The sequence below is a fragment of the Cyclopterus lumpus genome, chromosome 1 (genome assembly GCF_009769545.1).
Source record: "Cyclopterus lumpus isolate fCycLum1 chromosome 1, fCycLum1.pri, whole genome shotgun sequence".
NCBI classification, from domain to species: domain Eukaryota; kingdom Metazoa; phylum Chordata; class Actinopteri; order Perciformes; family Cyclopteridae; genus Cyclopterus; species Cyclopterus lumpus.
This window is the reverse complement of record NC_046966.1, coordinates 10969112-10991236: the sequence shown is the minus strand read 5'-3', so window position 1 is coordinate 10991236 and position 22125 is coordinate 10969112. Positions and strand designations below refer to the sequence as shown.

Sequence of the window (22125 nt, the reverse complement as noted above, 5' to 3'; positions counted from 1 at the left end):
CAAATCAGAGAGACACTTGGGGATAAAGGTTTTTCTTGGCTCTGCTGGGTCAAGTTCCAGTCCACCTCTGGACTCCCATATTCAAGCCTTCCGCAGGAGCAGAAAACACACATAACCTGATTTGAGCTCTCCAAACATCCATAGAGCAGATACCTTCCTCATCTCACAAGACTGGTTACACTGCATGGGGTGAGTGTCTGAGTCATTTTCACTTTCAGGAATATCACAAAGTCAGAAGGGCATCTGAATTCCTGTTTCTGACTCGACTGCTTGCTTTGGTCCCAAATGGCACACACTGACCCACTCATTAACAGCTAAACCTGCAGCTTGACAAGCAGCCTCTGGATGACAGTAATTGTTGCAATCGCAGACGGAGAGTAATTAATGAAGAGGTCAGAAGTTTCCAGAGGGGTGTCTGTCTGAATTAAAAAGCTCCTGCATGAATCTCACTGTAACCCCTAACCTAGGGTCTGGGTCGAGCTGGGGAAATCATAATGTTTCACCGTTGGGATCAGCACTTTATTTTCACTACCAAGAAAATGTTGATCAAAATTCAACACTTAAAGATCACGCTCTGCCATCGTCACTATTAAACTATTCATATTTTTCTTCTTTTTTGAGGACAACTTTAAATCAGTGTGATCTCTGAGTAGATTGACCTAATGATATAACTCCTATGAGTGGAGTGAAGAAGCATATCCTACATATCCTAAAGTGCAAAGAGAAAACCACCTGAAAGTCATCAGAAAGATTTGACCAAATACTCCGACAGTCTCTAATATGAGTTTTTTGTCTTTCGTTTTTTTTGTAGCAGACTTCAGACGACTATGCAGCTCCGCAAGCGGCATCAAATTAATTAACAATGACTTAGAATACAAAGCACTTTGAACTGAGTGTGTGCTGCGACCAGAGCCAGATTGACGGGAAACTTTGACCCTGCAGCCCTCCCTACAACAGTTGCTTATGACTTCCATGAGAGGCTGCTGGCAAATTCCCTCTGGCGCAGGGCCAGCCGCAGAAACACTCTGACCCCCGGACTGGACCTATATGAACTGTGTTGCCAACATGGTGCGACCATGCCGTGTTTTCTCTTTTAGCGGGAGGAGACACACAGAATTCACTAAATAAAAACTGACTAAACTGAGTAAATAGTTACAATAAAGTGTCATACTAGCATTAGAGCCAAATGACTTGGACAACACGGATATGCTGAAAATCAGCAAGTAAAAGTTTTGATATCGTTACATAAAAACATGCTGCATATCTGGTAGATGGACACATTGATTATACAGAACACCACGTTCCTGCCCACGCTCACTGTGTCAAACACAAGTTCCCACAAAGCTGAAAGACCGACAACAGTAACTTTAATGTACTCGTGAAACACGTGTCTGAATTAGAATCGTTCTGTTCCCGGACCCAACAGAAGTATTATCAACAACAGGCACATGCTGTAGCTAGATTAGACCTGATGCATACGGGTGTCTCTAAACACTGATTGTGGTAGGACTTTTTTTCCACACTACATTATTGGCTCCACTTCATTCGATAGTTAATTTAGTGACGGTTTTGCATTATTACTGTACCATGTATGACAGCTCCTTAAAGAGTAATGAAGTTAAACTCCAATATTTATACTTCATCATAAGTTACAAAGATGACACTCGAATCAGAATGTGTGTTCAAAACAAATGACAAACACGTAGTGAACTGTGATCAGTCACAGATCCTGCATCAGCAAAGCAAATGCTCAATGGTGAGAATCACCTAATCAAAGTTTCTGTTGGAGCTCAAATTAATTTGTGTGTCAATTCAATGTGAAGTTGCTCTGTGACTTTTAGTCAAGAACCGACACAACACTTAAAAAGCAACATGTCACCCATCAGATGGTCACAGTCCAGTGTCATAAGTAAGGCGAGAGATACTGCAAGGATCATATTTGGTGATAATGTTATTGCAATAACGTACCAGAACATGCCACAATGCTCTTGTGTAACACTTATATTCTGTCAAACTTTCTTTGTCTGGAAAAAAAAGATCAATAAGGTCAAGGGAACTAAGCTGCTGCTAGTACCTGTCTGTAAATAGTCAACTGTGATGAAAACAAACAACCCCCCCTAACTAGTTTATTATGTAATGGTAATTTGGCATGGAGAACTACACCTAATTTCTGGTAATGGAGCTCAATGATTTGCTCTGTTTTCCTCCCAATTAATCCTCTTAAAGTAACGCAATGCACCACTCGTGTATTTTAAGTATTTATGAATCAGTTGCTGTACAGGTGTTCCCGCGTATCACAGGATCACTCCTGTAGAAGCATCTCTGGGCCTAAAGGTAGAAAATACTAGCCTCAAATCTGGACATCCTGTGAGGAAAAACTTAGTCAGAGGCAACAACGTAGAGGGGGAGGGCTATGTGAAACGTCAGGTAAACCGTGGGTGAGGTAAACATCGTTCTCAAATGCCATGCGCATACACATTTCACACACAACACATGGGGGGCTCGAGGGTGTTAGAGGCTGTTATTCATTATCCACACGACTGCATTCCAGGGCTGGACAAAAGGAGTTATCGCCACCATCATTCAGAGGCAAGCACAAGAGAGGTAAAGAGGGATTTAAGCAGGTTCTCAAACAGGATGCCACCACCTGATAACCTTAGCACTGCCGTTGCACCATTCCCACATGTCCTAATGCATTCACAAATCAGAGAGAGAGACAGAGAGAGAGAAGGACGGAGGGGAAAGAGCAACAAGACTGAATGAGAGGGGAAGGTACGAGGAGGAAAGCAAGAGGAGAGAGAGAGAGAAACCGTGTGAACGTTAACACTGAATGGAAGCGATGGAGAAAGATAGCGACGCCTCCTCCTCTGCACAGGAAGTGACCAGTGCACCTCACTACTGATGTGGCTGCTCCATTGCTTTGTGAGGCGGGCCAGATAAGAAATGCCTAAACAACCCTTTCTCTTTTTTTCCTTCCCTATACCTGGAATTTCTTTTGAAATCAAGAGCACACAAAATGCTCCTCCCCCTTTTATTCCCGAAGATCAGGTTTTAGGCATTTAAGATTCAATCACACACCTTGACCTTTTGAATGGACAGAGCAGAACAGGCATTCAATACTACCTGAAATAATTCACCCGTCTACCCTCCCAAATCCAAGGGGTGGACAGGTGAAAGGCCAACCAGCTTGTGCAACGACCTTTGACACGTAAGAGTGGAGAGAGATTGAACTGAAAATGAGGAGGCTTGTGTAGTGAGCTGTTCATTTGGCATCAGAATAATAACGAACAAATGAGTCTTATGAATAGGAAAGCATGTGCACTATCTAGTTGTCTCACCTTTTTTAAACTCCTCCAGCATTGCATCCAACTTGGTGTCATTGAACACAAAATGTAAGGGGTGGCTGTAAAACTTTGTGATGGTTTTGAGAGGGGTGCAATCATCCGGGTCCACAAACGCCAGGTCCTTGACAAAGAGCAGATCCACTATGTTGGACCTCTCGCCCTCAAAGACTGGGATGCGCGTGTAGCCGCTCTTCATGATCTCGGACATGGTGTTAAAGTCGAGGGTGCCATCCCCGGGGATCATGAAGCAATCTCTCAGCGGCGTCATCACGCCCTCCACCGTCTTAGTCCTGAGCTCCAGCGCGCCCTGGATGATGTTCAGCTCCTCCTTCACCAGGTCGTTGTAGGGGTCCGTGACTCGCAGCATCTCCAGAAGCTTCTCCCGGTTGTACACGGTTCCTATCTCCTGTCCCAGGAGGTAGTCGAGCAGCTTGCTCACCGGGTAGGAGGCAGGGAAAGTGAGCAGCATGAAGAACTTGGTGAGGAATATGGTGTTGGCCCCGACCGCGAGGCCGTGTCTGGAGCAGATGGCCTGGGGCACGATTTCCCCAAAAATGACTATTCCAATGGTGGACATGACCACCGCGATCAACCCCGAACCGGCGATATCATCCAACAGGATGGTCAGCGTGGTGTTCACCAACACGTTGCCGAGCAGAAGCGAGCAAAGCAAGTAATTCCCTTGGCTCCTGACCGGCTCGATTTTCTTGGCGTAATTCTTCTCCTTTTCCGTGCCGCAGTTCTGGACTATCTGGAGCTCCATGGGGTCCAGAGCCATGAGCCCCAGGTTCAACCCGCTGAACATACCCGACAGGCAAAGCAACATGGAGATGAAGATGACCTGGAGCCAGAAGGGGAGCAGAAACTTTTTCTCCTCCACCACGATCACTTTGGTGTCGTCCCCATCGTGGTAGATCCAGGTGTTCTCCGTCCACGGGTCGAGCATCCCGCCCAAGGCCGGGGACGCGGTGGCGATGCAAAGGTAATACGATTTACTCCTCTCCGTCTTTCGCAGCGGTTTGACCTCAATTTCCACTATTCCGGTCGTCTTTCGATTCAGGATGATGCTGGGCAATATAATTATATCCGAAGTCCTAATACCGCAAGGGTGCAAGCCGGACGAGTCCTCTTGGCTCTGGTTATCCCCCGAGGAGCTGTCAAGGCTCCCTACCGTCCGGCTCCGCTCGTGTTCCGTGAAAGAAATTTTGGACCAGGTCTCGTTGTTGATGTTCAGCCCGTACACCCTTAATTTCACCCGAGAGCGCTCACTCACCCGCAGGTAGCCCCTATCCATGAAGGAAATGTCGTCCGTGTCCTCCAGTCGGAGCCCTATGATGACGGTCTCCTCGGACCCTTCCTTGCCACTTGTCGGGGTGACACAACAGCCAGTGACAGTTAAGAAAATCATCGCCAAAACTCGGACCCGGTTAAGTGACGCCATTTTTGCAGCGGTGGGCGCTTGGGATAACGGCTCTGCCATGTCGATAACCATTGGCAACCAACGTCCTGAATGAAAAGGGCTTTTAAAAATCAGAGCCAGTCGGAGTCCGCCTTCATCTCCGCCGAGGGATGCCGTGACTTGTGCATCGGGACCTGCTCGTTCCCACTACGTGTCCGACACTGATGACTCGCGAGCGCAGGCTTATGGGCCAACTCGTGCCTCCCCTGATGTCCCCGAGACAGGCGACGGCGGCGACCAATCAAGAGAGGCCGTTGGGCCGGGGGCGGGGCGTGCGCAGCCTCCTTGGCGAATCAAATTCCAAAACAAGTGCACCTCATGTTAAGGGACAGTCGAGACTCTGCTGACTTTTTTTAAACATACATCCTACTACAGGAGATAACATGATTGTACATGATTATAATGAGTACTCGTCAATAAAGACAGACACAGAAACATGAGCTACTGCGCAATATGCATAACTAAATAATAGTAATAATAATATTTACTGAAGAAAGTCTTCTATATTTCATGAGATAAAGCATGATTATAGAAAAGTTGTAAACAAAAAAGTTTTATTTTGTAGCAGAAATATATATTTGTTTCTCTCCTTTTTTGATCCCTCAGATGCATCTTCGAACCCCATGGGGTGTCTCAACACCAAGGTTATGAACCATTGCTTACAATATATAGTTTCAGAGAAGGTGTTTAGTCATCAGTGATGACAACAGAAGGCCTAATTCATATTAAACATATACCTTGCACACTTGTTCTTGGCTTAAAGACACCTTATGCAATACTGGTGTAAATAATTCACAATATTATGTGAAAAAATGTATAATGACTTTAATATGTATTGTCCCATGACAGAAATAACACAAATTAACATATAATAATGCTGTTATTAGTTTGAGCACTTCTGTGAAACTCACACTAATGCAAAACCTGTCAATAAACTGCCTAAACAAATCAATATAATTTGAGGTATTAAAACACAGGTAGCAAAGGTGGAAAAGTCCTGATGAAGGTGTAAATGGCATGCATACATAATTCAGATGTTTAAGATTGGGACAAATAGCCATATAGGAAGAAGGCACCAATACTGTTCAAGATTATAAATAGGTTTTGAATCTGTGGGCATTTTGATTTTTTATTAGTCAAATAAATTAAATGAACGTTTACAGTCTTTTCTGTTTTGCAAGTTGAAGGATTGACAAGCAAGTATTCACAGAACATCAATAAGACACATGTTTATGTATAAGTGATTCCTTTTAATTCCTGCCTGAAATATAATTTAAAATGTTAATAAGACACAACATATTGCCATTGCATCATAAGGCATGATTTAAGTCAGTACATTTGAACATCTTTCATTATTCATACACAGTATGATGCTGGGCCTGTATTTCTCAGCGCTCTTCCCACCATCATTTGCAGCAGGCAGCGGACTGTGTGCTGCAGCACCCCCCTGTGGCTGAACCCGGACTTTGTTTCTTCAGCTGAAGGACCAGCTCGAAAGGATCCACAATGCCTGCCTGTGTCAGTTGTCCAACAAGGTAGAAATCAGTCAGAGTTTACTACATCCAGTTCTTTTCAAGTATTACATGCATAATACGTTCATGCAAGACAGTGTGTAAAGAATTCAGAAAAGTTGATTCTTAGAATTAAACACCAATTATTATGCTGAACATTAAATGTAATGGCAGAATAAAGATTGTTGTACACCGAGGGTTTTAAATGCATGTTTACACCTGATATCAGTGTGTCTTTTATCACGCACTGGTTGTTCATTAAATTAGTATTTCACAGTAGCTGTACTTTCAAGAACAAGACCAAAGGCCTTTTATTACTATTATCACCAACTAGCCGTGTTGATTAGGGAAAAGTATCTTGACCACGTTTTACTTCAGAGGGGCAGTCCAAAGGCTAAATCCTGGGACCAATTTAGATACATCACTGGCATTTTAAATTGACTTCTTTTCTCCACAAAAAAAACCTTCAATAGTAGAATAAAATATAATGAGTGATTACAGCATTAGGGTAGTCATTGAAAAACATATAGTGGTGTTTGTAGATGTATGTGTGTGTGTGCACAGGACGACCATGAGCGCTCATAAGATGGCATTCCATTAGCTGAAAAGAGAACATTCCTTCCTGTTCAAGGTTCCCCAGCATGACTCCACAGTCTGGTTATGACTCCAAGACAGCTGCTTGACCTTGTGCGTGTGGATGTGTGCGTAAGTATGTTTGAGTGTTTGTGTGTGTAAGAACTTGCAGCATGCGTCCTGGTGCACACATGCGTGTGTGACTCTGTGCACAGTTTAGACAGTGGGGCTCTCTGGGTGTGTCACACACTTGAAACGGATACGACCAACACACTGACCTCTAGTGCTCAAAGGAAAATCACACAAAGACATTTCCCGGAATTAAGCTGCAACGCTGACCTTAGGTTTGGCTCCACAGGGCTCACAGGGACGTCCCGGTGGCTGTAAAGTGAAGTCTTCCGTAAATCTGGACTGGGTCAGGATGGTGGCCACCTCTCCATCAACCTCCACCACATTATCAACCTGTGAAATACACTTACATCTGACATCATTTGCATACAATGCATGAGCTAAAGATATTGAGCTGTTATTGTAAGGTGGGATGTGCCGACCTTGAATGTGTATTGACAGTCAAACTGGAAGCTGTCCTCTACCCCTGTAATGCTCCCGTTATATATGACCTGACAGGGCTTGGTGTTGCCTTTAGGGACCTTGAACAGGCGGTATGTGGCAGAGACAAACTTGAAGTCACCTGTTTTGCCAGGGCAGATAAGAAAGAATTGTGAAATGCATCAGAAAATCTAAACAACAATCTATAATGTTTTGTGTGACATATCCCCTGAACAACTAACAACTGATCCTTAAAAACCATAGTGAAGAATATCTTGTTGAAAATAAATGATTAAATAACAAAAAAACAATAGTCTCAAACCCAGAATGTCCTGCAGCTCTTTGTTGTCAACCGTGATGACGCTGGCTGTAACCAGCCGTGGTGGGCTGAAGCCCACTTCTTCAGCCAATTGCAGCAGGTCTTTCCACCAGAGCGCTCCACCAAGACACTCCCCTGCAAAGAGGAATTACATTGTGATATTCTGGCACGTGTCTGTGAGCTTTTATGGCAGTAGGATATTAATTTGACGCACCCCACAGGACTTTGTGATTTTTAATTTCCTCTGTTAGTCTTCCACTGCTGTAGACGTCACTGAAGTACAGCTCACCTCCATCCTAAAGATCAACATTCAAGCAATGCATGTAGTGATTATCAATGCAAACTACATAGACTAATAGGTTTTATGATTCACAAACAATTTTCTTTTTTGCCTTTTGTCACAGCATTGTCGTCAAGTTGAACTAGATTGTAAGGAGAGGCCAAAGGTCAACCCAAAGGCAGTGTACCTTGAGCACGCTGTAGGCTTCAGCCAGAACTCTCTTCTTGTCTGGAGAGAGATTCACCACGCAGTTGGAACTGTAGCAGAAAATCACCTTTTCAACTTAATTTCTTTAGAATTACAAAGCATAAAATTACAAAACAAAGAGAGAGTAAATGACTTCTCACATAATGATATCAAATGAGCTCTTTTCCAAACCCGATTCTGTCAGGGCCTCAATGTAGCCCTGGATGAAACGAACATTGGGCTTCTTGTAGCCAAACTCTTTCACGTGATAGTCCACATATGTTCTGGCCACGTCAAGCTAGAAGAGAGCACAGTGTTGCATTTAAAGCTGTATTTGCAGTTTGAGTCAGCAGCATTTTGTTTATCTAAATGCAGAATGGGAAAGGTGTGGTTTGCAAGACTGTGACAGTCCCAAGGGAGCTATTTTTATTTTTCTGTATACATCATTGTCAGCTGACTGGGCACTGCACTGTGGCCTTAATGTGAAGCTTATACACATTACCTGGTCCTCCGTCATGTCAATGCCAGTGATGTGGCCCTTCTCACCAACCAGCTGACTCAGCATGTAGCAGTCCCTTCCACTCCCACTGCCCAGGTCCAGGATCCTGCAGCCCTCCAAACACTCGGGCACCACCAGACCACAGCCATAGTACCTGAGGGTAAAGGACACCCACTGTAAGCATCTGTGGATCCGTGACTGTTGCGGTGTCAACACATCTGGAGCAACAAACTAAGAGTGAGACAACAGTCCAGTGACCTGGCGGTGACTTCAGGGTGCACTTTCTTCAGAGCCTGGCGGATGAAGGCGGGGATGGGTTTGGCCGGAAGCACACAGGCATTGCTCTTCAGGTCCGCCGAATTCTTCAGCACTTTGCCGTAATAGTCCTAAAGGTTTCAGAGCAGACACGCTGGCTATGGTTGGTCAGCGGTGCAATGATTGACTCATAACAACATTAGCTGTACTTTCACCTCAAGAACAGGACTGGAAGACAAAAGTATGTTTTTAATCAAAGTTGCCAGTGTTTTAGCGGACAGGCTAGCGACCATGACATGTGCAGCGCTATAGGTCTAATAAGTGATACACGTTATACCTTGACATCCACGTGAATGCTTGTGTCAACGAAGCCTCCTGCACGCGCACTTAAAAAAAAGAAAAGGAAAGGTTTCGTTCGTTAACTTCAAATTACACGAAACGCTACGTGACGGTTAACTTTACCGACTGTTAGCTAGCGGCTAACTGACGTTGCTGGCTAACTACAGCACATTATCGGTTAAAGCTGTATTCCACAAGTCTACAGTTACACGTTCTTACGTAACTAACGTAATGTAACGTCAACGTTACTATAAAACCACTGATACCGCCTTACGTTAACGTCACGGGTGATGGTTGAAATATTGACCCGGTTTCACAATGCTCAAGTTAACGTGTCATGAAAATACGATCCGATAAATGAGACACGAGCAGGTGTGCGGGTTTTTCTCTTACCTGTTTCCATCAGCCATGTTCCCGAGTGTTCCCGAGTCAAAGTCCACAATGTGTCGAGGAAGGCTTTCAGCGATGGTTTGCTCTCTGCACACACTTCATGTGAGACTTCCTCCCGAAGAGCACACCCTGTCCTCCATGGCCTGTAATCACAGCTGAACCCTGGTCGAAAGACAACAGTTGGTCACCGCTCATGTCGTATATAGTTAATAAACGAAAACAACTTCAAATGGGCCAGCTTGATTTTAAAAAGGCATGTTTATTGAACATTCATACAGCGTGGTTGTTGTAATAAATGGCTTGTTGTAATCATAACATTCAAAGAAGATGGTCAAGACACCTTTCACACACACACTGGTGAAGAAAGAAAACGCGTGTTGGGTAACAAGATAACAAGTGATCTACTGCATTGTCACACTTACCCTTCACACAACTTAAGTCGTTTTCTTAACAGAAAAAAAAATACACATGAGAAAAGCCATCTGTCCATAACAATAAAGCTAATGATTTCATACAAAATATGAAAGCAACTATTTGGTTCACAAACATGTTATAGAATATTATACACATTTTTAAATATAAAGTGGTTCAGAATTTCTTTACAGTTCCAATATTTTATGTTTTCAAAGGATTCAGCCGATATGAAAAAATAGCTTGTCTGGGTACTTCATGTACCACAATATCACTTTCTAGGTCACACAAAGCATTAACATATAAAGCACTTAAGAATGTGTTGATGCATTCATGGGTAAGATTCAATCATCTTAATGTAAATACAAAACGTTCATGTTACAATTTAACTTGTGCTAGAAGTTTTCTGTTAGATTGTTTTAGGGTAGAAATAGAAATCTATGAGACCAATTGGCGGAAACATTTGTGCTTTGCAGACCCTGCAATTTGTGCATTTTGGAGGGTACTCCAAGGAAATCTGAAAACATATATTTGCATGATACAATGACATGTAGCATGACCATATTCCAGTTAGTTTCAGAGAGTAGGCAAACTAAAATGTAACTTGTTTCAGACAGAAAAGCTCATAATATAATCAGTGGCATTTTTGTCGTGGCACATTCATCAACAATCAACATCTACTTTATTAAAGCCCCTGTACACTTTGGATTACAAAGTTAGATTTAAAACAGTCATACTCCAAAAGGCATTGAGAAGATACATATAATGTAACTATGTGGTTTTTGTTTTCAATCCTCAGAATTATAAATATTGCCTGTTAACTTGTACTGTATGTCCATCATGAAAAAAAAAATCTTGTGATGTAAACTCTTGCTCATAGATATTCAGATAATAAGCATAACCAAAGACTTCCATCAAACTGTTTTATAACCTTGTCTGATTCTTTGCTTATTTTTATTTTATTTCTAAACTAAATCAAGAAGTCCTTAAGTCCTCAAAGAGATACTTTGTTCAGTCAACAACGCAGCTGTTAATGGCATTTTGTTGGCTACATTATGGGATAATTGCCTTCATATAAAGTTGAGTATGGGATGAATACACACATACACTAAACACATATTTTAGGCTATTAGGAGCATTTCCTCTCTCAGATTGATTAGGAGAATTGCAAAAGATTGACAGGGCCACACATTCTTAAAAAAGAAGAAAAGAACAATTCATATGGTGAAAGTCACACTAGTCCAGTTGACTGGAATAAGCCTTAATGAACTATTCATGAAGCTCCTATAATAGTTGAATTAATGAATGACCAAAGCATGTTAAATGATGTAGTACTATGAAAATCCAAAACAGAGTGTAAATGTTTCATACTGTATCGCTGGTGAAGGTGGTAATCTATTCAAGTGGCTGAAACACAAAGTTTGAGGTCTGACGTTTGCCCATCTCAATCTCGAAGAAGCCTTTTATTCTTTTCCTGTTTTTGGTACCTATTGTCTTATGTTGTCAGTTTCACAAAAACGTATCATTGTTCGTCGAGTTCTGCGCTTTCCTTAGGTAGGCACGTACTACAAACATTTATTAAATTAATACAAAATTATTGTTTCCAAAGTGAATCTGTTGCATTCGCTACTAACAATCTACAGAGGTCCATTTGTTACAGATGTTGCAACAAAAGACATCAAGTCATGTACTGAAATTTAAGACTGAATTAATGAATGCATGTTCTGTTTTATTTTTTTAGAGGCTGAAAGCTTAATTTATAAAGTTAAATACACTTTGTGCAAAATAGGAAATGCTAACAATAAGATTTGTAAATGCACTTATCCTTCTCTATCACTAGCGGGGCAGATAGAGAGCAACAAAAACAGATACAAGGCAGAGCGGTCTTTAAATCGCTGAAAAAGCACTTAAGAATTGTGAATCTAACAGGACGTCTCACAGTCTTGTTCTTGTGTCCCTGTACAGTACCAGTTCGCATAAGCACACACTGGTAAATCCACATTGCACTCATTCAAAATGTTCCTGCTGTTTTTTTTTCACTACATAGTTGTGTGCCTGTAGAGGACGGCTTTCCAGAATTGTTGCAAGCACCCGGTGAGGAGAGCAGGGAACGTCCTGTCCTGTCGTGCCAGCTTCAGCTATGACATCTTTCACTGTGTGTCAGACTCTGTGTGTGTTTGTGTACACACACACACAAGTCTCAATTGCCACAGGCTGTTAAAGGGCATGGACTGCCCAAACATAACCCCAAATACACAGGTTAAGGCCACTGTTCCAGTGTGTGGAGGAGGATCAGGCTTTCTCAAACTTTGGATCTCAGTCCACAGTCAGTAGAGATTACACTTCCTGCTCCCACACCTGTTTTATCTAAGATGAGCACATTCATAAAATACTCACTCAGAAAGTATTTAGACATAAAACACTTGCTCAGATACAAAAGCACAGGCCTCCATGCTGTCTCAAGTGTTCTCTCCTTCCCTCTGTGACACAACTGTGCGTTGACTGCGGTTCAGCCCTGTGGCTCAGTGCTGGTACTGAGGTGTGGCCCCTCTTGCTCGTTGATGGTGTGGAGGAGGAGGCACACTGGAGGGTGGAGCGAGGCGCTGCCTATCTGTTGAGCTGGCTGAGGAAGTACCAACGACCCATGTGCTACCCGCCTATCCAGCCCGCCCAGCACTTGCTCCTCCTCTACACCGAAGGAGGCTCGATGACCGCAGCTGTCGCAGAAGTCGCCCACCTCCTCCTCGTCATTTTCATCACGCCCCAGCAGGCTCTCTAGCTCCCTCAACTCTTTGCCTTCCTGGCCTGTCCCTCCAGCTCCACTAAAACCGCTGCTCCCACGTGTGCTGCAGACACACACCTCAATTCCAGAGTCTCCTGTGAATCGCCTCCTCCTTCCATTGGGGAGACGGTCTTTGTCCTCAACAGAACCCTCTGACAGGCCCTTCAGCAGTTGGTCCTTGCAGGTGTCGTCCCCACTTTCATTTCTTTTCTCCTGGCTCGTAAGCCCCTCCCTATTGTTGAGCCCATCTGGCAGCAGTATCATGCCTGCCTCTTGTGCTGTCTGCATGGGCTTGTTGTCAGGCTTTGGCCTTAAGTCTAAGGTGGGGGTTTGTGGTTCCTCAATGCTGGGTCTGCAACACAGAGTGTCAGAGACCGGGGGCACTGGGGTGGGCTGGATGGTTGGACAGTGTCCCTGCTGCTCATGAGCCAGCGGGCTAGAAGCCACTGCGGACGGACCAGTGTGTAAGGCACTGTAGGGCGGGGGAGGAGTCTGCGGCCGGTTGACCACCTCTTCATAGTCAGGCAGGAGGTAGTTGGGCAGAAACCCTAAAGAGAAAAAAAACATTACATTTGCAAATGCACAAAAAGAGCAAGCAAAATGTACATGGGTTGGTTTTCCCTTCATATAAACACCGTCTGACCCCAACAAATTTCAGTATGACCTCACTGAACTTCCCAGACCACGAATCAAACATTCCCAAAGCAATAGGGGGAAAAATGTGACAAAACAAGCTCATTTCTGGGTCAATTCTGCGCTGAAGGCTGGTGCAGCACTGTGCAGATAGTGTTGCAACACCGGCGAGGTACCAAGGGAGCGATGCAGGCCGTTTCCTGAAAACTGGGGCATGCAAACAGGGAAGATTCTGATACTGTGTGACACCAGGGATACATGTCAGTGCAAACATTACATTTTAGCCAAGGGCCACTGCTTTGTTTGTCACTAACTTAAAATGCCCTAGTTTGATGTGACTAGAAAACTACTGATTAGAAATTCTTGAAAAAGATGATTTCAGGCTGCAGCCCCCCATTCTCTTGAGAAACAATGAAGGAAGCTACTGGACTACATCTTCACCTCAACATCAGACCTGACGCAGGAGTACTGTGAGTCATACACTGCAGCTGGGCAGTAATACAAATATCTACAAAAAGATTAAATGACTAAACAATTTATATACTGTGTGACATTATGTTTGCTTGGTACCAAAAAATGCTTCCGCACACCAAAACTGTTTCTGCTCCAAGATGTTTGGGAAATATAGGAGAAGGAACTCCCTTTAATAAACCAGACACAACTATGAATAGTTTCCATCAATGTGGATATTCTGACCTTATTTACTCACTCAAGCTGAATTGACAATGATAAGTGAACCTGCATGAACAAATATAACTTTTGAGAAAACATATTTAGTTTTGCTGATGGTATCCACACATTTATGTTCAGTGTATTAAATTAACTTGTCTATAATTACAACACTAACACTTGGTGTGAATAGATGTTCACTAAGTAGTAATTCTACTTTTAAGTCCATTTCTTTCTGTTTTTGCCACTTGGGGGCAGCTACAAACACAACATTAGCATTCATTTGGAGTGGGGTTTTCTGTCCACCTGACAAATGTTAGTCAGATATTCACTCTACTTTCAGCTCCAACTACTGAGAAAAACATCTGTCTCGTTAGCTGCTAAATACTCCACTATGTTCACCAGAACACGTTGCTTGTTGCAGCTGACAACATAGTAGATGAGCGCAGTGAGATTCAACTAAAACATTAAAGTTGCAGGCCGAAAAACAAAAGAAATGAACTAAAAACGCTAAACAACTCCATAGAGTTGCAGAGAACTGCAGTCAGGGGATGATTCTTGGTGGCTGTGTCATTAACCAATCCCTTTTACACTATATACTCATTGGGTCCATTGGTAATATGACAATGTTGATTAGTGAATCTTTAAGTACTCAGAACTCATATCCGTTCAAAGTAATTGTCAGTCATGAATATAATTCATAGGTATGAAATATATATAACCCAAACAAAGGTCCATATCAGGTTGAATCAACATGGTGTGTGTGTCGGGGTGGTACAGTATCTCTTACTGAAGTAGAAGGGCACCGAGGGGTAGTTGTGTGCTTCGCGGTAAGCAATGAGGTTGATCTCGTGCTGCCGTTGCTGCTGCTGCAGCCGGTGCTTGGTGCGGCGATGGTGACACACACAGCAGCAGCTCAAAAGGAAGATTATGGCCCATACCAACCAAAACCCTGAAGTGAGAGGAAGATCAACACTGTCATGTTGTATTTACAGTGGAACTCAACAACAAAATAGATAAAAAGTAAACATGATCGTTGGCTTGATATTTTTAAATAAACTCACACGCTGATACATAGGTTTAGACAGGAGAAGCTGTGCTCTACGATATCCAGTGAACTGTACCAGCAGTAAATGTGAGTTAACATAACACAACTAATCACATTACATCATAGTGACTTGATCATTGAATCATTTTGGAATAAACAAGACGCAATAAAAGAGCCCATCGCTATCGAACCGACGATGGGTAACACCATGGGGGCAAGGGGATATATTTCTTGGCCTCCGGTTTAGCAGTTATCCATGCCGAGACTTCCAGAGTTGAGCGACGGCTTGTTTGGCTGGATTGTTTCACAAACATCTTGAGATGATAGCCGCTGAGTTCCTATATTGTATTTTGCCCCTTTTGCTCTCCACTCTTCAGATTAGACAGCGACACTGTCAAAGATCGGATTCCATGGCTGCCTCATGAAACAATTGAGGCAACATTGTCACAGTCTTTTCAAGAAAGCTCTTCAAACATAACCTGTGTGAAGTTAGATATTTAATACTGCATTCACACATGTGCTTACAGTACATCACATCATGTTACATGTGCAAACATGGGAATGAGGTACAGCTAATAGATGACATTCAACAAGTTAAGAGCTGTAGATCTGTTTCGTCAAGGTGGGGAAAGGAAAGTAACTGGGACACTTACAACCCCATATCACTTTTATTTTCTGTGTTTTTATAACTCAAAATGAGTTAAAATTAGCTCAAAGTGCTTGACATTAAATTAAACATAACATTTATTTTGACAAAAGCTTGATCCTCCTTCAAATCATCCACTAATCTAGGAAGCATGTGTGAAAATAGTTTCATGTGTGCATCTGTGTAGTCTTTGTCAAATTCCAGCTCATCATCTATTGTCCAGCTTGCATTTCTGTAGCCTCAAACACATGATTGTCAGCTGTATCTGGAAAAAAAAGACATATCAAATAACTTACAATTTGTTTCAAATGAAGGTTACATTATTTAAAACGCTGCTCATTTATGGGTCAATGTATTTTTCACCCACCTGTAAATTGTACCCACTCTGCTCGCTGGGTAGAATGACATCCTGCACATCATTTGAGCGTCTGATATCGCCAACCAAGAAACTCTTCAAGTGACTCTTGACGGGATATTTGAGTCCAAAATGTTATCTGGATCAGGCTGGATCCAACCCAGGGAGGGTCAGCTCACACCACCAGGCCTTACACAGAATGCCCCTGAATCTCAATTGTATGACTTTCTTTCATATTTAGTTGCAGTGACCGTGACCTTGACCTTTGACCTCCAACATCTAACCAGTTAATCCGGGGAAGCATCAAAAAACAAAAGGAGCAAAATGGTAGCATACTGTTAAATATAGCAGATACTTACACCAGAGCTCATAGTAGTAGCTGCAGCACTGAGAATTCCCGCAGCAGTGTCCGGACTCACAGATGTAACTCTGGTTGTTCACACCTTCACAGTGCAGTAGGCTCTGCAAGAGAGAAGCAGTGTCACTTTAAACAAGAAAGTATTATCAATATCTAAACTTAAAATAACAAACAGGCGTCCGGTTACAGTATGCAGTGCCAATAGAAAAAAAAAGAGCAGAGCCCCCCCACCATGTTTCATGCTTGTTTTCTGACTCACACAGGGTGAAATTACATTTGTTCTGTGTTTTACACTGATCAACAGGAACACTGTGTATTGCCAAAGTAAAACGAAATCTGTAAATGGACAAACATGAAGTCCAACTAGAAAGTAAAAAAAGAATTGGTCCTGGAATTGTTCACCATGTGTCAACTGCTTTTAGGAGCTGCAGAACTAGTTTAAATGAGATCACCAGTGTGTAATAAAGGAGGGATTTTAAGTTTAATACAGCAACATTATAGAAGAGGACATTCTGTCATTTCAGCCTCTGACTATACAGCCCAGTCAGGGGATGAAAAATGAAATGGTTAACTAAGGCCATCTTTTTTTCCATGTTTTTGGAATGCTGCTATTCGTGTTCATGCAGCTATTGTCACTTAAAAGAGGGAGCACACTAATCCCACTGTGGCCTTGCATTGGAGGTCCCTCAAAATGAATTATGCATTTTTGCAATTTTTTGTTATTCATAGCTTTACTTGTTTATTCTGAATTTTACAGTTTCATTAATTCTATTTGGTTTCAGTCATTTTTCAACTCATTGTAGGCCTCTCAATTTCAGATCAAGATGTTTCGATCTAGCTTTATTTTTTTTTCAATCATCATATTTTCATGGTCAACTAGAGCTTTTGTTGATCCTTAGCACACATAAACTAAAGTGGTTTGAACTGACCAACAGTCATCTTTAGAGCACCATGCTCTCATTGGTGTCGCTAACACTGCTACTACATCTTGTGAAACTAAATTGTTCCCACTGATTTCCCATGTCAACATGTCTTCTGTGAAAAAGTCCTACTTCTAATCTAAATTGTTCTGTAGTTCATCGTTTACTTTTTTCTTCAGTTTATTGAGAAATGTAACGTGTCCCAGTTTCATAAACAACTACCGATTTCTAAATGGAGTTTTAAGTAGTGTAGTGTCCACACTAGTAAAATGACAAAGACCATGTATGCTAATAAAAGTAAGAAAGAAAGTCAGTATGCATACATCAAGATGTAGACTAGCATATATGATTGTAACAGAGCATTATTTGTACATGCCTAGCTCTGATCTTTGTTTCAGAATAATGATAACACTGCAGATATCTTCTAGCCAACATGTATACTTAGCTCTGGAGTAAACAAAACCTCACCACTTGTGCTGCTGGTAAGCTGCTTGAATTCCATCAGTGTGTAAGGCCCATATCAAGTGCAACTTTCTGAATTTCAGCCAGCACAAAACCAGTCAGTGTGTTACCACAGATCTAATACATATTTTCCATTTAAGGTTTAGCTGAGGCCTAATCAGAACTATAAACTATCAGAATCAATTCGATCATCATTTCTCTCCACTCCAACAATATATTCCTGTTTGAGCTGTAAATATAACAAACTAGCGGTTTTCCCTGATCAAAAGCTTACCTCACTAAGGGAGAGACGATAATCTGAACAGATAGATCCGCATACTGCCTAAAGACAAGGGAGCACTGTAATCAAAATCCTTTCAAGAGAAAGGTCTGTGGGTTTTTCCAGCAAGATACCTCAAAGTCTTTCTTCTAGATTAGCTTAATGATTAGCTAGCCACAATTCTAGAGAGGGATAGTTTAGATTACCAGCACAGGTCCCAGATCGTGAGGCATGATGATCCAGGATCCAAAAATCCCAGAAACGTCCTTCAAAACTCACGGGTCATTATCCCACAAAAGAAGTCAAACAGTTCTCAAACATACTCTCACTCTCTCTCCCTCTCCCTGCCTCCTTCTCTCTCTCTCTGCCTCCCCCTCTCTCTTTCTCTGTCCACACACACACACACGTACACACACGCACGTACACACACGCACACCCTCACCCCACTCTAATCCAGGCCCAAACAGTGGACAAGGATTGCTCTACGGAAATTTCCAAGCAGCAGTGGAGGGCAAGTTCCTAGCTGGGCCGCTGCCTGATAATAAGGCGCACAGAGCGGTGAGAGTCGTGTGATAAGTGTGAGGCCTGGAGAGAACGGCAAGAAACGCACTGAGAAAGCCAGACAGAGTAGTTACACAGGAATGATTCGTCACGCACCAGATCAGCACAAACTAAATTGCTGACATTAAATGTGTCTGCAACCTCAACAGGATAGTCTTTTCTGAACAGCTGTTTCAACCTCATCAACATGACATCTAAGTAAAAAAACATCACCACAACCAGAGGGATTTAATTGACTGTGTAATAAACAAATGATATTCTGTTACTCCACTTTGTCTCCGATAACTGTTTTCCCTGACTCTCCACCATATGCTCTCCACTTGGCAGACTGGGCCCTTTTTGCAATTCAATACAGATTACCATCTAGTTTGTTTGGGTCCTCAGCCTTTGCTGCATACAGATAGCAGCGCATGAAAGGGGTCCAGGTTTTGCGGCTTTTTGTGGCTATGGAGCCATAGACTTTGACCAAAAAAAAACCATTTGTTTTGGATAATGAATAGGACAAAAATAGTAGACTGAGTGTATAATGGAGTGGATCATCTATGCTGTAAATGGCTGACGAGAACAGAGCTAATGAATACTGTTAATCATAATGTCTGACAGATGCAAGTGGTTACTGGTTACACAGATAAACTAAAGCTGACTCTGTATTGTGTGAAATCTCAGAGAGGTGAATGCAAATAGCAGATATAGCTCAGGACCAGGTGATGTAACTACCGTCTCCCTGTAGCCGAGGGTCATCAGCCTTACATGCACCAACAACTTACATACTTCTGTTCTGTTTCAAAAAGTAAAGACAACTGACTGCCTGCAAATATATCGTTCATAACTCTCTGGTTTATGCTCACATGTGCAATCGTGCACTGATAAATGGCAGATACAGACAGGATTTTTTTTTTTTACCCATAAAGAATGAAGTAGAAACCCAATTTCGTCCAAAGGTGTGTGCCTCAGCAGGACATTTGGACAGCAGAGGAACTTAAAATATCATCACTTATGTAAACCTTCAGATTTGTTTAGCACATAAACTACTGATAAAACCAACAGGTTGATAGCTTGTATATGAAAGGACTAAAGTGCTGATACGGGTATTAACTGATAACTGTCTCCCCGACAAATAGCTCACATCTACAGTAATGGCAACACAACACTGCAAGTATTTAGGTCTGTAGCATATCAATCAAAGCTATCCATGTGTATTTTCTCCAGGGATATGGATGCCAATGAAGTCCTAAAGATAGATTATCATGAAAAACTCTGTTCATGAAAAAGTAGTTCTGACGCATCCATGAGTCTGTAATCAGCAAAAATGCAGATGCATGAATGCAGCTGCTGCATCTCTTCACTCGTGCTACTGTCAAACATGCTAAATACAACATAATGCACAATCTGCTGCTCTTCAAAATACAGTTACAAATTAGACTTACTTTGTAGTTTGCACTTTTGTGGTTTCATACTCATCATGTTCTTAAACAAACCTACACAGCTCAATGTTAGTGCTCCTCAATGCACTGTGCACGCCCCTAAGTTTTCACTGAACAGTCACATGGCCAAGAATAATTGCTGACTAAATATTGTCATTTGTTGATCAGGAACAGTACTGGATCCTTAATACTTACATCAACCCACCCACTCAAATTATATATGAACAATGAGAAACACAACATCATGTATCATTTTGTTTTGAGAAAGTATAGTTATTTAAAGCTCACTTCTATCTCTTCAGATATATTCACTCAAACTGAAACAGTGAATTGAAAAGTTGCTTGTGGAGTCTTGGCTGTAATGTAAAAAAAACTGCCATCCAGTCCATTCAGAAGTACACATTTTACTCTGATCTCCAAAAGAAAAAAAATCATGTTATTACATTCCATTATCTGCATGAAGAGATGAACATATGTGTGAATTGTACAAATGACAGACGAAAGCCTGGACACGGTGCTTCAATATCTGCATATGACACATCGACACATTGTAACAAATATCTTAAAACATGTTCCTTTGTATAGAGAACAAAACTGCCAAGTGACTGGTGGCTGGGTCATTTTAGGTGTAAATAGCAACAATAAGACTGTCAACACACTGGCAATAACATCGAACATCTTGGCACAGAATAGCTATTACGTTCATGGACTACCAGAACTGTTTTACTGGCAAGACCCCTGTACCAATAATAAAGTGTATAATTATAATAACGAACTGTATTTCTTCAGACACGAGTCCATATAGCTTATATATATATTATATACACACACAATTTATTTTTCAATAATTGCTAGTTGTTATGTCCCCCGGTGTGGCTGTATTCATACCTGAATAACTGCTTTTGGTGTTTATGCAACCCGCTAGTGGCTCAGATGTCAACCTTTACCATAAACACAGGAGAGCGAAGGCCCGACTGACTCACGAGCGTCCCTTTACTTCAGAGCGAGGGACGAGAGCTAATGCAGCTAGCCACGAGCTCAGTGGGCATGCTATCCTTCTTGACAGCCCGGTACAAGTTAGAGTGAGTCACTATCACACCACGACACCTATAAGTTGCTGCAATAATGACGGGGCTTGGTGTTTAATAAGCCAGTAAGTGTATAGTTTACTCAATTATCCGGATAACTAGCTAGCTAACAGCCCTGTGAGAGGACGAGAGAGAGGGGGAGAGAGAGAGAGAGAGAGAGAGACCCTAACGCTAGTTGTTGACTGCACAACCTCAACTTACCTTGTCTGCTGCGGGTTCGCTGGGGGTGACGGGGCCGACAGCGTGCAAAAACAATCCCATTGTCATGGCCGAACACACGCCTCTCATTCCTCCAAGAAAGTAGCTACAGTTTCGGCGAAAAACATACGCATGCGAACCCTGTTGTTCACAAACGGTTCTCCGCAACTATTTCGCGGCCCCTGTCGGGCCGAGAAGCCGCTGCATGCAACGCCTCTTCTGCTCACTGGACATTTCCGACAAGGCGCGGGTGCTGCTGTCGGTGCCACTGGCTGATACAGCTGTTACACAAGCCGTTCCTCCGGCACGGGCACCCTGCCTCGGTCTGCTGGGTGTGGCGTGGTCACTTCGACACGATCCATGTGCGCAACGTGATGGGCGTCTAGTTGCGTGGATCGCCACTGGTTTTGCGGACTGATCCGCGATTGGACAGCCCGGCCAGTTGGGAAGAGATGGACCAATCACCGATCGGTGCGTCTCTAGTGCGTGGTCTTGTTGTCTTCTTGTTTTCGCCTCATCGAGTTTTTAAGGACCCACGTTCAAAAGAGAGTCGTCTCTTTCCTCGTGACCTATTAACATGGTGATCCACCATTACGAGGCCGTATTC

The 22125-nt window shown here is 42.6% G+C and overlaps 3 protein-coding genes across 4 annotated transcripts in view; all 3 read right to left on the bottom strand.

Moving 5' to 3' along the window:
* cnnm2b (cyclin and CBS domain divalent metal cation transport mediator 2b) overlaps positions 1-4949 on the bottom strand; it is a 32180-nt gene extending 27231 nt beyond the window's left edge. For both annotated transcript variants that reach the window (XM_034544652.1, XM_034544658.1), the window contains exon 1: positions 3339-4949. In XM_034544652.1, the coding sequence (XP_034400543.1) occupies positions 3339-4836 (1498 nt within the window). In that variant the 5' untranslated portion in view covers positions 4837-4949. The remainder of the gene's footprint in view (positions 1-3338) is intronic.
* A 969-nt stretch (positions 4950-5918) lies between these two features.
* On the bottom strand, positions 5919-9874 carry as3mt (arsenite methyltransferase). Its single transcript, XM_034538430.1, has 11 exons — positions 9708-9874; positions 9313-9361; positions 8979-9106; positions 8724-8874; positions 8383-8519; positions 8223-8292; positions 7970-8051; positions 7759-7890; positions 7439-7578; positions 7227-7349; positions 5919-6317 (listed from the first exon to the last, which is right to left on the bottom strand). Exons 1-11 carry the CDS (start codon positions 9722-9724, stop codon positions 6210-6212), a joined length of 1137 nt encoding a protein of 378 aa, XP_034394321.1. The 5' UTR covers positions 9725-9874; the 3' UTR covers positions 5919-6209.
* A 69-nt stretch (positions 9875-9943) lies between these two features.
* Positions 9944-21934, bottom strand: wbp1lb (WW domain binding protein 1-like b). Its single transcript, XM_034538429.1, has 4 exons — positions 21522-21934; positions 16608-16710; positions 14990-15151; positions 9944-13445 (listed from the first exon to the last, which is right to left on the bottom strand). Exons 1-4 carry the CDS (start codon positions 21606-21608, stop codon positions 12625-12627), a joined length of 1173 nt encoding a protein of 390 aa, XP_034394320.1. The 5' UTR covers positions 21609-21934; the 3' UTR covers positions 9944-12624.
* Positions 21935-22125: the final 191 nt, after the last annotated feature.